General features: G+C 40.4%; 1 protein-coding gene across 3 annotated transcripts in view; it reads right to left on the reverse strand.

Moving 5' to 3' along the window:
• Positions 1-19,096, reverse strand: part of SORCS1 (sortilin related VPS10 domain containing receptor 1) — a 558,796-nt gene that overhangs the window by 125,986 nt on the left and 413,714 nt on the right. For all 3 annotated transcript variants that reach the window (XM_004265869.4, XM_004265870.3, XM_004265868.3), the window contains exons 7-9: positions 13,656-13,774; positions 11,032-11,121; positions 3,521-3,700 (exon numbers count right to left, since the gene is read on the reverse strand). In XM_004265869.4, coding sequence (XP_004265917.1) covers positions 3,521-3,700; positions 11,032-11,121; positions 13,656-13,774 — 389 coding nt within the window. The remainder of the gene's footprint in view (positions 1-3,520; positions 3,701-11,031; positions 11,122-13,655; positions 13,775-19,096) is intronic.

Consider the following 19,096-nt stretch of genomic DNA (forward strand, 5'->3'; position numbering starts at 1 on the left):
GATAAATGCCATCCTTCTCAGTCACCCCCATATGTGAGCAGATGTGAACTCTGTGTATACTCTGTCACCCTCACCTTGCGTATTGCTCATCTCTCCTCCTTATTAATTCATCTATAGATTTTCTTACTTTTCATTTATCTCTAACCACTCATCATTCATTGCAATTCTACTGGGAAATTCAGGCTGGATGGCTTTCAGCTTCCTGCTAGGCAGAACAATCAGATTTAAGGAACATTTGTGCCAGGTTCTGTGTCAGCCAATATTCTTTCCACCTAGGTAATCAGCAGATATGGCACTGCCATTCTGATCACATCAATTTCAATTCAAGTTGCTGTGAACTGCCAGGCTAATAAAACAAAGACTCTTCTTCCCCGGCCCCAGGATGCAGGACACCTTTACATAATGTAGTTACACCGCTGTTCAAAGTGATGATAATAAGAGCCAGCAGTTTCCCAACAGATAGTCAACCTCAAGAGACACACAAAGAGAAAACATAAAGATTACCAAAAAATGGTTTGTCGTGTCCAGAGGTAATTCTATTTCCTCTTCTCACTCCCTACCTGTTAGCTATTTTTGATTTCAGAAAACCATTCATGAAAACAGTTGCAAATAACAGGAAATGACAAAGTCATTCTTGTTCAAATTTGTCATCTTTTCCATAATCAAGGGACTAATTTAAATGGTCTCTATTTTGGCAGAAAAAAAAATTATCCAGAGAAATTATTCCACACTGACTTGAAAAGAGGGGAGAAGATAATCAGGAAGGAAAAATGCAACCTGAAAATCAAATGTTTTCAGGAGAGCAGGGACAGAGCCGAGACCAGGGAAGCAAACTGGGTGATTAATGTGGGACAGCTGATTAGACTTCATACTCTCAGAGCAAGATATTTCCACTGTAAATGCTGGAACAAGGCAAGAAAACATATGGTATTTCAAAAAAACACGCGTAAAGTTTAAATGTTTATAACACATTTACAAAAGAGGAAAGAAATGTTGCAATTTACATTTGTTTATAAGAAGACAGCTTTGGTGATAAAGGATGTCATATGGCCCTGCTAATTACAATATGGAAAGAAGCAGAGATCCAAAATGGTGGAAATACTTTGGACATTTAAACAATGTGGGTAGATTTTAAGACCAGAACATTGTTCTGGGGCTTAAACTCACTGGAACATAATATCAATTATACTATCTATAATTTGTTGAGTATTGTATTTCAGGCACTGCTCGTGGTACTTTAAGAAGATTAGCTTATTTCATCTTCAGAGAAATCCTATCAAGGAGGTACCATGTTTATTCTCGTTTTAAACAAGAAAATTGAGGCTCAGAAGTTGTTGGATTTATCTCAAGAATATATACACGTGGCATGGCCAGGATTTAAACCCAGCCAGCCTGACTCTAAAATTTACACCCTAAATCAGAATTTTACCCTACATGAATTTGAAGGTAAATCACCAGAATATGTAAATGTTTTCCAGAATACATGTTCAGTTTGAGGCTGAGATATATGATACTATATTTATCTGGAACATGGGCAGGAAATGAAGTGGAAGAAACTTGTGAATGTATAAAAAATTTGCAGGGTATTTTTCTAAATATATACACAAAAAGTACGTCCTATGCTAGTCTACCATAATTTCCATCACAAATACTTGAGCTCCGAAATGGGCATATAGTTTGTTAACATGCCTTTATACACACAGAGAAGTTTAGATACTAGAAGAAAATTCCCAAGAACTCCTAAAGATGAAGGTATATAGATAGCATTAAAAGGAATTCTAATAATAGGTTTAAATTTCTTAAGTGAAATTGGTTTCTTTCTTTGACATACTGGATATGATTCCCTTACTTCTCATTACACAAACAACCTCTACTCTCTGAACTTATCCTTCACCAAATGATGACATCATTATGACTGAACATATTTGAATAAGTTTTATAATTCTTTTTCAGATAGAATGTAAGTGTATGATTGCACTTCCCAAATTCTGAATATGTTTCATAATGGCTCATTATATCCTATTATAAATCCTTCATAGCACAAGACCGACAAATGGCTAAAATTCATCCCCAAATAGCAGCTTTCTTTTCACCTGACTGTGCTTTAAATGGTCGTTAAAGTGTTGGTGTTTGTCATAAAAGCTAACTGATCCAACATATGATTTTATTTTGAAGCTGGTCATTCTGAGAAACAAAGGGTCAGAGTTCCCTTAGGGAAATCTGGTAAACTCTGCTTTTTGTTTCTCCTCTTCACCCCTCTTTAGGAAAAGAAAGACGTATTGATCTTATCTCACGCTTCGGCCCTCTGAGAGGATGGCAATTAGCTAATAGAGGTTATGCATCAGAAAGGTTGTCAAGTACAAGGGAGTGTCTTTTTTTTTTTCAATATTTGGCTGTAATCATTTTTTTAAATTTTATTTTATATTGGAGTATAGTTGATTAACAATGTTATGTTAATTTCAGGTGTACAGCAAAGTGATTCAGTTATACATATAAGAGGGATAGATTGGGAGTTTGGGATTAACATGTGCAAACTGCTATCTTTAAAATGGATAACCAACGAGGACCTACTGTATAGCACAGGGAACTCTCTCAGTATTCTGTAATGACCTAAATGGGAAAAGAATTTGACAAGGGAGTGTCTTCTGATGCAATGCAAAGACATCCTCTTAGTTCTTTCTTCAGAGAGATGTAAGGGAGCACTGCCATCGCCTCTTTGCTCCACCCCTGACACCCTATTAGCCCCTCAAGAGTATTTTCAAATTTCACACTAGGCTCACTCTTATTCAAACCCTTTAATTGTTTGACTGCTTCCCTAGATACTTTCCAAGCCCTCTGGGGCTTCATGGCCTGTGGACTTGGTCAACAAAGAATCCCTCCCATTCTCTAGTAGGTCTGTGTCTTTATTCCCATCTTACCCCTAGGTTCTTCATGACCTTTTTTTTTCTTCTTTGATTCCATATATATGTGTTAGCATACGGTATTTGTTTTATGGGGACGGGGAAAGGTAAGCTGGGACAAAGTGAGAGAGTGGCATGGACGTATATACACTACCAAATGTAAAACCGATAGCTAGTGGGAAGCAGCCGCATAGCACAGGGAGATCAGCTCAGCTCAGTGCCTTGTGACCACCTAGAGGGGTGGGATAGGGAGGGTGGGAGGGAGGGAGACGCAAGAGGGAAGAGATATAGGAACATATGTATAACTGATTCACTTTGTTATACAGCAGAAACTAACACACCATTGTAAAGCAATTATACTCCAATAAAGATGTTAAAAAATAAAAAATTTAAAAAAATTTTTAAAAATTAAAAAAAAAAAGAATCCCTCCCAGAGCTGTTTCGTGGATTGCAAATTAACCAATAAAAATGTTCTGCAACCCCACCTCCCTCTCCCACATGGAATGAGGCCACATAAGGAACTAGTTATTAAAATGATCAAGGAAACGCCCAACTTGGGGACTTCAACTGCCAGTCCCAGCGCTGCAGTGGCTCAGGACCACACGTGCCTCGTGACATACCTCATAGAGGTCGATCATGACGTTGCCCTCGGGGCCTCTGCTGCTCTGGACATTCTCCAAGGCCAGAGTGAAGTAGACACCACGGGTGTCTGAGATGTAGAGGTTGTATGTGTCGTTTTGGTTCCATTCTTGGACCGCTGCGAACACTTGGTTCTCATCAGTGCTGATGACATGCATGTCCTGAGGAAAGACGCAGGGAAGGAAACAGGAAAAAGAGTTTTATAAGTGCAACTGGCACGCGTCCACAGAGTGGAATCTGATGAAGAATACCAGAATAGGCTCATAGGTACTGTGAGGGAGGACAGAGATTTTCCTATAGCATATTTGTGACGTAATAGTTAAGTGTTGGTCACATATTTCCTTTGTCATTCATGAGGTTAGGCAGTAAGGTCATCAGAAAATAGGACAGGGAGATGCTTGGTAGCTCAGTTACAATTTAATTACCTCATTAGATAATTTGAAGGATAATTTCTCAAATATGTATGAGTTTGGAGAATCAGGCATCCTGATAAATTTGCCAAGCACAAACACAGTACATGTTCAGAAGGCATATTTGGGGCAAATACGAGGGGCAGAGAGAAAACAGACAAGCTTTGCATCTCTCACTGTGGTCCAGGGACCAGCAGCATGGACATCACCTGGAAGTCTGTTAGAACCTCAGGCCTCACCTATCGAATAGAAATCTGTATTTTAATAAGATCCATGGATGATTAATATGCACATTAATGTTTAAGAAGCACTTCCCTAAGGCTCAGCAACCCCTAGAGGTTACGGAGGAAAAATGTTCACGTGAGACCCCCAGAGCACTAATCTTCAGGTTAATGAGTGTCCAAGGACTTAGCTTATCAAAACCTGTACCCTGAGAAGTTCCCCAGGAAACCTTAAATGAAACAGGGAAAAACAGTCTGCGTAAATGATGACGTTTTCAGACTCCGGTTGTCCTGGAAGATAGAAACAAGGCAGACATAATGTGGAGGCAGTGAGCAGATGTCCCTGCCGTGGGGATTCCAAATCCCTTCTCTCCCCATTCAGAACTCCAGAGGAGTGGGTGTTCAGGGAGAGGCTGGCATAGACCAAGGCTTGATGTCTCAAACCAAGGCCTGCTGTCTCCTTCAGGAGATCCCGCTCATTGCTCTCGGCAGCCTTCCCCCCTTCGCCCAAGGTGGTACACATTGGTATCACATTCAAAAACCAAAAAGCAAAACAAAAACAGAATTATGTATAAGGCTAAAGGTAAAAGAACAACCTGGAAAGATTCTTGGCCTTTGTGTAGCTCAGGGCTCAGATCCTCCCAGAGGGATCATCCACTCTCCTTGAAAAGGTTCAGGAGGTCTGTCAATCTTCCTTGGCAACAACTCCAGGGCCGGAAAATTCTACCTAACTTCAAAATTTCCCATTGTAATATATGCCCACGTTCTCAATCAATCAGCAATTCAGCTTCAACTCTGCTTTAGACTTAGAGGAGCAAGTCTCTCATTCCTCTTGAAAACTGACCACAGTGAACTCATATGATTCCGGAAGGAAGAAGTCCTTATCCAAAGGGTTTTGTATTCCTGACACCTTCTCAGGCCTTACTGCCATACTCTAGAGTTTGATAATGTTTTTATAGAAAAAGTGGGGAGGACAAAAATGAATCCTGCCCATGAATTCAATTTGGTTGATAATGCAAACTAAGGTTTGGTATAAAAGTTGGCCATATCTTATATCAGCCCAACGCCTATGTACATTTCTTCTGGCAACTGTAGCTTGATGTTCTTTGAAAAAACATCCTCATGCTTCTCAGACAAATTTCCTGCCTGTGCTCAGTCTTTGCTACTTTCTCCCACCCTCGGCACCAGAAGTGATCTTGTAGGCCTAGCATTCAGAAAATTCCATTTTCCTGATGACAGTGATTGGATCAGTGATGGCAATAAGACATGATGCGAGAATGACTGGAATTATTAGAGAGAAAAAAGTTATTTTCTACTGTTCGTTTGTAAGCAGTTGGAATAAAAATAAAGTCTAGATCTGATGGAGACATAGCTTGGAGGCAGAGGATAAGCCAATCTCGGGAAAATAGGCTCAAAAGGTGGAGAGAGATGGTCCAAATTCTATGATAGTCTTTGGGTCTCTGAATGTGGATATCTAAGGAGCCTGCCCACCCGTAAACTTGTTTAGTTAGAGAGGACAGTAGAGCAAAATGATGAAAAGAATGGTCTTTGAAAGAAAACTACTTGAGTTCAAATCCCAGCTCTGTCATTCAGCTGTGCGAACGGAACTTTGTGCCTCAGGATTTCCACCTGCAAACCAGAGATAACAGTATGCCCTTCGTGGAGTTGCGAGGATTGAATCAGTTAGTAAGTGTTAAGCATTTAACCACAGTGCCTGGTGTTAGCATCTGCTCCATACATGCTAGCTATTTTCTGTTAAGCAAACCCTAAATCCCCTTTGTTGATTAAGCAAGGTTGATTTGGCCTTTCTGTTCATTGCAAATATTAGGGTGCTAACTAATACACTTAACAAAAAGTGGTTCATCCAAATGTTTTGTTTCTAATCGAGGGAATTAACTGTGGAAACTAGTCCAAAGGCCATTCATCCACTGAGGGCCAAACCTTCTATGGCCTCCCATTTCCTATAGGACAAAGATCAAAGTCCTTACCCTACCATTCAGAACCCTTAAACAACTACTCCCAATTCATGTTTCCTTCCTTGTTAGCACGATGTAGCTTCATCCCTGAATTCAAGTTTAAATATTTCAGTAACCTGGACCAGCAGTAACCTGGTCCCTGCATAACTGTGCCTTTGGACACATTAAATAATCCTAGGGGCCAGAGTAAATCAACCATACTACCGCAGCCCACTCAAACTTCTCCTTGGTTGGTGTAGGATGCAAAACACAGATCAAGTACTTAAGTCACTTAGAGAACAAGTAACAGAGCAAAAACAGATTAAATGGCCGTGGCTAGATAAGGGCCAAGGGCAGATCTCTCTCTATATATAATCTAATTACACTGAAGAGACTGTTTAAAAACCTTGAGGATATGGGGAGGGGGAAGGGTAAGCTGTGACAAAGTAAGAGAGAGGCATGGACATATATACACTACCAAACGTAAGGTACATCGCTAGTGGGAAGCAGCCGCATAGCACAGGGAGGTCAGCTGGGTGCTTTGTGACCGCCTGGAGGGGTGGGATAGGGAGGGTGGGAGGGAGGGAGACGCAAGAGGGAAGAGACATGGAAACATATGTATAACTGATTCACTTTGTTATAAAGCAGAAACTAACACACCATTGTAAAGCAATTATACTCCAATAAAGATGTAAAAAAAAAAATTTTTTAAACTACGTTGGTCTTAAATACTGTAACTGAAACGTCTGACATATTTAAATGCCATCTTTCCTTTCTCTTCGTGCCTACACGCGCCTGTATCAGGAAAATATGTTATTTCACCCAAAATGGCACTTTATGGTGAAAGCTTATACTGAGATACAAAATTTTAGACCAAGAAGTGAACTCTGAGATGTTCTAAAGCACTTCCCAACATCTGTTCCATAGGACACCACTATTGTTCGATTTTAATAGATTGTTTTTGAATGGATCCTTTTGTAAAACGTTTTGATTAATGCTAACTATACAGCTTTCTTGCTCACAGGACATCCTAGAGCCTTTAACGTATCAGCGAGCTTCTGTTAGTCTCTAGGCAAGGAGCATGGAATGGAGTTTATTTCTTTTTTTAAACTCACGATCATAGAACCAAATTTTTGTGAAGCATCTCTAAGGGCATTTTATTGAGTAATGAGTTTGAGAAACTATTATTGTGAATCTAAGCTCTGTATTTTAAAAATGTAAAAAAAAAAAAAAGAAATTGACAAACCAGCCCAAGGTTCAAAGCAGGGGAATGACAGATCTAGGTCTGGAATTAGGGTCTCTCGCTGTGAATCAAGCAGCCTTTTCATCAACCCACACCCCAGTTCACATCGATCTTCTCCAACACAGACAACTAGATCCATACTAATATTACCTTCCTTTTATAGTGTATCTGTCCTCCAAAATGCTCAAAGCACTTTCATATGTGTTGCCTCATTTATCTCACTTGAGTAGCTCAGAATGAGTTCCAAGTATGGTAAGGGAGGAAAACTGTCACTAGGTCTCCCTGTCTGGAGGGCCTCACACTCTTAATGGTAACAGCAATACTAAAATCTCCCCACCTCCCTTTCTGGTCATCTTTACCATTATATTAATTTTTTTTTAATACAGCTCAGGGTAACCTCAGTCTTTCAAGAGTTCAAACAATGGCAGGGGATGATTAAAGAAAATTTGAGCATGTAAGTGCAGGTTTGTCTCAGTTCCTTTGGTGAGCACGAAGCTTTGTTCCTTTCCAGCTGCAGCAGCCCTGCTTTGATAGAGGGTCCTGAAATAATGCATCTTTGCCATGGATCACTCCACCCAAGCTGGGGCTTCTCTTTGAAGGTGTAATGGGATTGTAATGAGGCATCTCATTGCCTTAAATAATAAACACCCACTTGGACCAAACAGTACATTCATTCGCTGTAATGGTTCCGATTTTTCTGGGGACAAGCTAAATTAATCACCCCATTCTACCCTTGGACCTCAGATGAGGCTGACTAATGGAACCTGCTCATCTGGGAGAGTGTGGGAGGGGCCAGACAGCCAATTCAGGCTCAGACTAAAACTCTTCCTTCCAGATTGGCAAGATGCCACTGGGGGCAGCTGTCAACAGTGATTGGCGTGATGGCTACGAACAAGCAACGCACAGTATGTGTTTCCCAACACTCCAGCCAAGGGGCCAAGTGGTTTCTTTGTTTTAAAATACCATTCTGAGGCTGCACAGATCAATGGGACTTTTTCTCTGGATGCTCCTCAGTATATAAAAATTTGGGGGGTGGGTGCTGCTCCCTTTTAGTAATAGAATCTATTAATTTATTTAGAGAGTAGAAAAGTGTAATACAACGAATGCCAGTTTGGGAGTCAGGAGACTCAAGTTCTAGCCTCAAATCTGCAGCAAGAAGCATCTGGTTTGGCTGAAACTTATTCCACTCAAAAAGTATATTCCCAAGAGTAAGTGAGCATGAGATGAGTGGCTCGAAACTGCTGTTTCCCGATGTGGTCCCAATTCCCACATGTCTCTTGAACAGGAGCATCTCACTGCATTGAGTATGTTCTTGTTTTTAAAGGTGAAAATCTTGCAAGCCAACTACTTCATTTATTGGTCAAAGACAGCAATTTATTTCAGTGCTCAAGTGAAAAAAAACAAAACAAAAACAAAACAAAGCAAAACAACCACCAGCTCTGTTGGACTTACCAAGGTAACATGATCATCTCCCTCATGGACCTCCCTAAAAGATTATCAAGGGTAATTTTAACAACACTCAATTTTTCTTTTACATACTGACTTTACCCAATTCTCATCTAAGGCACAACTCCAAGGCTGTGTTTGTCTTTTTGGAAAATGTTTTAGGCCAAATCAAGAGCAAGGAGCATTTAAACACACACAGGCGTAGGCATATAGTTCTGGGCAATTACCACTGTCATTAATCTCTTAGCAGCTGAAAAAAATAACTACCAATATGGAAATAGTTCTTTGCAGTTAATAGTGTAATTTAATGTGTGTTATTATCTCTAATGGGCTGAGGTTTACAGCTCACTTTTCACTATGCTAGGGTTAGGGGCAGAGTGATGGCCAAGGACGAGAATTCTGCCTGGAGAAGCCACTGTCTCTCCTGGGAGAGGAGACCTGCAGCGCCCTTGTGCTATATCTATCACTGATTCCCTGGGCAGGTAGCTGATGTTGGTCCAAGATAGCAAACTACAAAGTCATGGATAAAAATACAAGACGAAGAGTCATGAAAACACAATTGAAAAAGCAGTTATTTATGTTCTTTGTTCAACCAAAGGTTTCAAAACTGAGCTATGTTTAAACCTACACAGTCCCCTTCTTACAGCCACACACATCTCCCTTGTTCTATTGATCAAGGCACACCTGTCAGAATGGCCATCATCAAAAAGTCTACAAATAACAAATGTTTGGGAGGATATAGAGAAAAGAGAAGCCTCCTACACTGTTGGTGGGAATGTAAATTGGTGCAGTCACTGTTGAAAACAGTATGGCATTTCCTCAAATAACTAAACATAGAACTACTATATGATCCAGCAATTCCACTGCTGGGTATATAGCCAAAGAAAACAAAAACACTAATTCAAAAAGATAAATGCATCTGAATGTTCATAGCAGTATTATTTACAATTGCCAAGATATGGAGGCAACCAAAGTGCCTTTAGCAGATGAATGGATAAAGAAGATGTGTGTGTGTGTGTGTGTGTGTGTGTGATGGAATATTAGCCATAAAAAAGAATGAAATCTTGCCTTTTGTGACAACATGGATGGACCTAGGGAGTATTATGCTTAGTGAAATAAGTCAGAAAGAGAAAGACAAATCCTCTATGTTATAGCTTATATGTGGAATCTAAAAAGTAAAACAAATGAATGTATATTTAAAAAAAAAAACAGACTCACAGATATAGAGAACAAACTAGTGGTTACCCGTGGGCAAAGGGAAGGGTGGAGCAGCCAGATAGAGGTATGGGATTAAGAGATATAAACTATTATGTATAAAATAAATAAGCAACAAGGATATATTGCACAGCACAGGAAAATATAACCACTATTTTGTAATCTATAAAAATATTGACTCACTATGTTGTATACCTGAAGCTAATATAATACTGTAAATCAACTATACTTCAATAAAAAATTTAAAAATAAAAACACTCACATGTCAGTGGTTGTTGCTAGAAAAAAAAAAGGCACAATACATTAACAATTTCTGGCTACTTAAAATACATCACAGTGGCAGCAAGACCTCAAATCCACAGCTTTGAACTCCCAAGTCAGTTTCACTTCCACTAGGTGGCGCTCCATATTAACGCAGTTCTTCAGTGTTTATGGAGAGAGAGTCTGGGGATGTTAGCGGTTGGGAGTCTTTAACTTTTTTCTGCCACTCTTTTTAAAGGAGTATGTCTTTGGGAAAGTCTAAAAAAATTAGCTGTGTCTCCGAACCCTAAAGAAAACCAGTCTTGTAAGTTCCACTGGGAAAGAAAGCAAATGTCGGACGCTACATAGCTCATCACCTCTCCATGATTAATAACAACAAAATGGTATATAGATACGTATCATACCTGTTGCACTGATATACTGTGTATCCAAAGCATAGTTTCTGTCCTACTAGAAAACCAATACATCCCACTTGAAAAGCAAAAGCACGTCAGTTATCAATTTACTCAGATGCTCCTACAGCAAGAATTCCAAAGAATTAGAGAGAGAAAGAGAGAGGTGGGGGAGGGAGGGATGGACCACTGAGAGAGAAAGAAGGATAAGGAGGTTGGCAAAAAGGAAAGTAAAGAAGTGAACTTGAGAAACAGAGATGGGAGATGAAAAGAAATAAATACGAGAGACTGAAAGAGTCCTTGGGAAAAAGAGTAGACACTGAAATAGAGAAATTGATTCAGGCCATACCTTGGGCAAAGCATATTTGGGCAGCTTCATTTGGGCAAACGCATTCCTTCGGTAGGAAACGTAGTAGTGTGGCCGTCCTCCTGATGTCAGCTGGAGCGTAAACATAAAGGGTGTAAGAAGAGCTACTACGACAGTTACAGGTCACAGAAGGACAGCCCCTGAATGGAAGGGGGTAGCTGCCAACACAACAGCGTAAGTGAGTATTGTGGGCCAGTGTAAAGAATTGGCATTCAGTTCAAAAACAACTTAGACAGTGTATGTGATTTCAGAGGCCCAAAGTGAACCCACTGCACAAAAATACAATTCTTCAATTTGCCCTGCGGTGCAGAAGTCAGGAGACATTTTTAGCATTTTTTTTTTTTAATAATACAAGCCTTAGGGTATATTGGATCTGTGTCCCTCAGCAGACCAGCCATCTAGCCCCAAGACTTTGACCACACAAACAGGTCCCTGTGCCAGATGAGAAGGCAATGGTCCAGGTCACAAAGTGGCAGAACGGGAGCGCCCATCTCGGCACTGAATTCCAGTTCTGTGCAGTCACACTGCTGGCTGTGAGCATGTCCCACACACAGCAGTGCTGCTGATGTGTTAGACGAAAATCCAAGCCAGGATCGTGGTTCAAAATCATTCTAGACCTCAACCTCCCAGAAGAGAACAAATGGTGAGCTACCTCCCCCAGGTCTGCCCAGAATGTACAGCCCAAAGAACGCTGTGAGTCTGAGGGAGGGTGAGAAGCGCTGTGGTCTCCAACTCAGCTGAGCACCACGAGGTGCAGGCTGTGAGCGGTGCACTGCCACTCTCTTTCTCCTTTGGAGCCACTGTTTTTTCCCCAGCTTTACTGAGATATTATTGACATATAGCACATGCAAGTTTAAAGTGTACAATATGATGATTTGATATGCATATATTGTGAAATGATTACCTCATATAAGGTTAGTTAACACCTCCATCCTTTTACTTAATTAAGATTTTGTGTCTATGTGTGTGATAAAATTTCAGATGTATTCTCATAACAACTTTCAAGTATATAATACAGTATAGCCACTATGCTGTTTATTACTTATACATCATATAGCTGGACATGTACCCCCTTTGACCGGCATCTCCCCATATCCCTAGCCCCCAGTCCCTGAAAACCACCTTTTTACTCTCAGTTTCTATGAATTCCTGTTGCTACTCTTAACCCATGTAAACATCTGGACTTTGAAGTCATCTGGAGTTTGCATACTCAGAATGTCAACAAATGCTCTGGGTGAATTTTCGCCAGACACGTAAAAATGTGACTAGAAAGTTATCATATTCACCATGACGTGGCCAGACCACCTCTTGGTCCTAGTGTCGGGTTATATGTTCATAGTGGCCTGGGTAGAAAATATATAAAACTCTAAATGCACAATTGATTTTCATTTGTGAGTCATATATGTGGATTATAAACTGTTACTAGAAAACAGGAAAGGTCCCTGGAAGCAACACTGATAGAGAAACGATTTCTACATAGAACCAATATGGGTAACCATTTCCCATTTTAATGTCACTTGATAATTTGATGCTGAAGTTATCAGAGTGCTCATTATTCATTTTCCTAGAGGAAAAGGAAGTGTGTGTGTGTGTGTGTAACTGTGAACTATTTTAAAAGTACATAGGCTGATAGTAAGGAATTTGAACATTTACTTCCCAATACATGGGATTAAGTATTCTAAATTATGATTTCTTGTCCAAGTAAACATACTAGTATCTAGAATGTCTCAATCACAGTGAAATTGTAGATTTATTTATATATATAAACTATTTAGCTATTGTACCTTTGTCAATTTTAACACGGAAAGCAGTAAAGGAATTTTTAAATGTTTTGTCCAAACAAGCCTAAATTTGTCCTTAAATGTGAAAAGAAACAAGCATTCTTGTTCCTTCTCTCTTCTAACCACTCCTGAACCCTCAGCTTCTCAAGCTGTTTCTCACTCTTGCAGAGGTGAGAAACCTGTCTGAATACATCTCATCTAAATTCTCTTGACCCTGATCTCAGTCGTGCCTGTAAACAACAGAGGCTGATCGTGCTCTATCGGCTCTGCCTCTCACCACCTCCAGGCACCCCACATTGACAAGTCCTCCAGACACCACCCCAAGGAAGGAATTACTATTCTGTTAGTATAGAAGCTTCAAATTGGTAATGTTCCTTTTGTTAAAAAAATAATGCCTTGGTGGTGGGGGGGGGAGGGTAAGCTGGGACGAAGTGAGAGAGTGGCATGGACATATATACACTACCAAATGTAAACTCGAGAGCTAGTGGGAAGCAGCCGCATAGCACAGGGAGATCAGCTCCGTGCTTTGTGACCACCTAGAGGGGTGAAATAGGGAGGGTGGGAGGGAGACGCAAGAGGGAGGGGATATGGGGATGTATGTATATGTATAGCTGACTCACTTTGTTATAAAGCAGAAACTGACACACCATTGTAAAGCAATTATACTCCAATAAAGATGTTAAAAAAATAATAATAATAATGCTTTTTTTTTTTCTTTCTTTATTGCTTTTCAGGGAGTGTAAGCAGGCAAAGGGGCTGCATTAGGGACAGAAGCAGGGAAGGGAAATGTCTTTGACACAATCAATGGAAGTGGATCTTTCATACCTGAACAAACACATAATCATCCTGGACAATCAAAGAGTCTGGGTCAATGTAGCCTGGGAAAGGTTTGTTTCTGCTGGCCTCTGTGCAGTTCTGCATTCCGCAGGTTAGGTATTGTGAATCTGAAATAAACGAGGGTGGGGTGATATACACACAGCATGTTAGAGTCAGAGTGGGCATCTTCTACCTTTCTTGCTGTCTTCAAGCCTTTCCACAAACCTCACGTTCTCTATTCACTACATTACTGTTACTATTGTCGTTAAAAGTATTATCAGTATTATTTTACTCACTTGCTGTCAACACCACCATCACTATTTCCCAGTGCCTCCACCAACTCTTGTCATCCTAGAATATTAAATTCCTGTTAATTAAATTTTTTCCTTCCAAACCCAAATGAAAATATTTTCAAAAGCTGGCAATAATACTTGTGCCTTCTTAGTTATTTTTTCTCATTTATAGGCTTCACCTCCACACTTCGACCTTTGGTAAACTGGGAAACACACACATATGTGCAATCATCAATCACCTCACGCTAGAAGTGCTGTTGTTATAAACAATAAGGTGCTATGTGAAGATGAAGGTTTTTCTTCTATTACTAATTGGAAATCAAACAGAATTGAGAGGAGATTCCCAACTCAAAAACTTTGCCCTCATTTTATAGGTGAGTAAACTAAGACCCTGCATCTCACCTGAGACTACAGCAGGTGATAAACATATCAGTAATAACAACAGATTTGATCCCTGTTGCTGGAAGTATATTGTATGAGGGAGGCTGTCACTGTTTTTCAACCACAACTATTCTGCCCTCTCTATGAATCAGATGTCACTTACAAGTCCCTTTGCCTCCTTGCACTGAGAATAAATTCAAACCCTCTACAACCACTGCTTCAACTGCCCCTCATGCTAGTCTCTTCTCTCCCTGTGACTCTTCTACTCTAAACTGCAATATGTTCAGGAATTTGGCCAAACTTTCTACCACTAAAGAGGCTTTCCATTTGTATTCTCTCTGCCTAAACTGCTTCTCCCCAGGATGTTCCCCAAAGAAGGTCTAGACTTCAGCTTACTGTTACTTCTGAGGGTTTTCCATGATTACTTTCGATAACACTCCATCCTGTTAATTCCCTTCATGGAATTTATCACAATCTAAAGTCACCTTGCTCATGATTTATTTCTGCCCCTCTCCCTGTTAGAATATAAGCTCCATGAAGACAGAGACCTCTTTTGTCTTTGTTGTTCCCTCCTAGACCCCAGATTCTAATACTGTTCCAGGCACATAGTACGTAATAAATAAATATTCCTTGGAACATACCACTTTACTGGAATATATCTTTTTGAATGAAAAAGGAAGTTATTTTACCTTTTTTTGGGTGCTTAATGAGTGGGTAAGTTTAATTTTAGGACATCAAAGATGTATGAAGAAATCCACTCTTCCAAATGAAGAAATCAGGACATGATTATTTACATGAAATGGGGGGTAGGCAATCGTATGTTGAGTTGGATATTAGGATTCACTAATTGACTTCCCTGAAGGAAATTTCTAGCACTACTTTTACTGAAGAACTTGGGTAAACCTGTATTCTACAAGGAGTGCCGCTAGGGGGCGGCATGCATATTTGCTCCAACTGACCAATGGCTGACGTAGCTGCTGATAAGCTCTAAGGAGCTGCTGCTGATAAGCTCTAAGGAGAGGGAAGGAGAGCTTTATCTACAATCTTCCTTTATCCACAATCTTCCTTTATCCCGCTGCCATGTGTGGTGATGGGGATAGCTCTCAAGTATTTTAACCCATCTAGTCCTCCAAAGAGAAACTAAAGAAAAGTCTTTCAGGCTTCCCTGGTGGTGCAGTGGTTGGGAGTCCGCCTGCTAATGCAAGGGACACGGGTTCGTGCCCCGGTCGGGGAGGATCCCGCATGCCGCGGAGCGGCTGGGCCAGCTGGGCCAGTAAGCCATGGCCGCTGAGCCTGCGCTCCGCAACGGGAGAGGCCGCAACGGTGAGAGGCCAGCATACTGGGGAAAAAAAAAAAAAAGAAAAGCCTTTTACACTCCCTTCCCTATCTCCTTTCTTAGACATTCTTATAGCTTCATTTTAGGGCATAACTCATGATCTTTCTCCCTGAAGAGAATTTCTGGGACTCATCCCTTCCCAGAACAGTTCTCCCCATGCCACACAAAATCTGCACCTCACAATGTCACACTCCATCAGACCCGTCTACAGCTTTAGTTGACTTCTGTTTTTCAAAAGGCAACTCAGGGTCATAGAAATGGAGATTGGCATCTGTGAGACCTGGGCTTGAGTTCTGGTGTGGTCATAGCTGCATAATTCAAAGGAAATTATCTTCCCAAGTCTTGCTACCTTCATCTATTAAATGAGGATGCCAATGTCAGCTATCTTGTAGTTTGGCTCTAAGGATTTACTGAAATAATATATATGCTAAATGCTTTGAAGCTCAAAGTTGTACAAATGTCAGTTGTTACCATCAACTATAATGTTCCTATTTTCTCTTTTGCTTCTTTTCACAATGATTAGATCAGTTTGGGGCACACAGTTTGTCCTTAAGGAAACTGAATTTGAGTATTACAGTTACATTTCACTATCAGGTACTATCAGTGACCTATCCAATGCTCATTCCTCCCTGCCTCTTTGCCAGAAAAGCCAGTACTGGACCTGGTGGCTCATCTTTCTTCCACATGAATCAGAAGCTCTGATGTGCAGGGAATAATCCTCTTGAGTCTATGCCCACTCTACTTGCCATCACTTGCTTTAGGGAAAGCCATTTAAACCAGTTCTAGTAAATAAGACGTGAAAGAGATCTTCTAAGGGGCTACAGGGAGGCACAGCACAGAAGACCTTCTTCTGCTACCATACAACACTGAGTCAACATGACGCGTGGGACTGCTCTAGCCTTCTTGTGCATGGAGGAGTCTTAGAGTTAAACTTACACAATGAGTATGATGAAGAGGTGGAAGGGACCTGTTCCCTGATGACATCATTGAGGTACTGATTATACTGAACCCAGGGTTGCCCTGTCTCTGTGCTTCTTGTTATGTGAGATAATGAATGAACACAATTTGAATCAAGGGTTCAGAATTAGGAAGTCTCAGGCTTCAATTTACTAATACAACTTCCAGTTAGAATTTCTCAGACTGCCACCCCATGAGGACTTCTTGATGAATACACAGTGCTTGTTTTATCTATAATGGTGTCTAATAGCTTCTTTCTTAAGACCTCAACTTCCCCTTCAAAGGTCCCTGAGCAAGAATAAGATGGAAAATATAAACTTTTCACATTTATAACTCAACTATACAAAAATTATGAATCTGAGGGATCTGGGGAGAAATTAAAAGAACAGGGAAACTAATATTTGTTGAACATCTATGTGCCAAGTACTCTAAAAGCATGTTCACACTTATTTGGTACATTTAATCTTCACAATACTATAGAGTATAATTTATCAACTGACTTTGCAGATAAAGAGAATGAAACTCCAAGAGATTATAGAAATGGCAGTTAGTACATATAGTACCGTATAACCGTATAGTACGCGGTTTCAATCGGGGTTGGTTGGCCTCCAAGTCTGGTTTATTTCCACTATGTTGCATAGTGGAAATAATGCAACCAATTGGTTGGGGCCAATTTTTGTTAAGCATGTTTTTTGGCTTCCAAGTATAAATGGATATACCTAGATTAAAAAAAAAAAAAAGCCTGTCCGTTTGTATTTTTGTGCAGGGTCATCTGGCAATACGGATCAACATCTTTTCGGGTTCATTTCTGAGAATTCGACTTGAAGAAATAATTAATGATCTATGCCAAGATTTATCTACTTTGATATTCATCATAGTGTTGTTTATAATTTAAAAAAATAAGAGAAAACAAAAAGGCCAACAATTGAGGAACAACTAAATAGACTGTGGCACATGCATAGTTTGCTATTAAAATTCTGCCTTTAGACTATATATGAGGAATTACAGAAATGCTTAATGCATTTTATATCATAAAAATAGCTTACCAATTAATAATGCTGTATCAATGTTAATTTCTTAGCTTTGAGAAAGAGAACATGGTTGTATAAGACGTTAACATTAGGAGAAGCCGGGTAAAGCTGCACTATCTTGGTAACTTCTCTGTTTATCTAAATTTATTCCAAAATAAAAGTTTTTAAAAAGTAGGTTACCAAAATATGTGCATATGGACACGATTTTGTGCAAGTGGTATATATGTAGATGTCTACATATGTATGTTTACATGGGGAAAATGAATAAAAGTTATATATGTGATGTCAACACTTGCGTAGAGGCAGTGATGTGAGAGAGGCAGACAACCAGTGTCAAATCTTTGGTCAGCACCTCTCAGCCTGGGAAAGGGGCCAGGGGTCATGGTGGGCTTGTGGGATCCTGCTTGCAAGAATTAGAGAACTGTCTCTAATTCCTTTGCTTGCTCTCTCTCTCTTCATTCCCCGTGCCACATACTGAAGCAGAGCTGTGCAATGAGCCGTTCTTGAGCTGAGAATTACAAAATGTACAACCGATGGACCCAAGAAAAGCCCCAGGAAGAGGTCTTGAAACCATGTCTTTCCTGGAGAGGTTCAAAGTGAAATTTGCAAGCTGAAGGGGAACTGATCAATTCCCAGTGGCCTGCCTGTGGTAAACTGCTCCTGGTTTGTTCTCCTTCCCCTCCTAAGGGAAACAGAAAGAAACTGGCGCCAGCACTTCACATTGAGGGACCAATCATTCTTATTCCCCTTGGGGCTTGCTGTAACAACATTAAGCATGATGAACTCTTTCCATATTCAATTCGGGTGAGTTTATGATGCAATTTCATAGGAAGTATCTTGTAATTTGGCATTAATTAACATCAATTAATGTAGGCAACTGCTAGATTTTAGAAGTAATTTCATTACTTTTCCCACACAGATGTTTTCCTTGCCACAGGTAATTAGGACACTGTGCGGCTCTTTTTAAGCATCTCGCTCTCTGCAACAGCTGCTGCTTGGAACAATGCAATTCCCATGCCCCCTGCGCTGCTCTAAGGAAGGGAAGCTGCTTTTTAAAGGCCAGGCTTGGAGCAGGGGAGCAAGGGTTTAAATGCAGGCTTAGCTTGGTAAACCTAAGCAAATCACTTTACTTCTCAAATCTGTAAAATGGGAATAAACAGGAGCCATCCTGCCAGCGGTTATGAGGACTTAAAACCTCGGTCGGGAAATGTGTTCAGTCCTGTGTCTGGCTGGACTGTGCTCACGTAGCGCGAGCTGTGGCTGTGATCGAAGCACCCCCTCTTTCATCACCAGTACTGCTCACTGTGTCTCAAGGGAACCAACTGGGAAGCACTACAGACATTTCTACCTGAGACAATAGGCTTCCTTTATATTCATGCTTTGGTTTGGGTTAATTTTTTTAAGTAATTTTTTAAAACACCATGAAAAGTATTCTCCCGGTGTAATTAATAG

This window comes from Orcinus orca, chromosome 14 (genome assembly GCF_937001465.1).
Source record: "Orcinus orca chromosome 14, mOrcOrc1.1, whole genome shotgun sequence".
NCBI lineage: Eukaryota > Metazoa > Chordata > Mammalia > Artiodactyla > Delphinidae > Orcinus > Orcinus orca.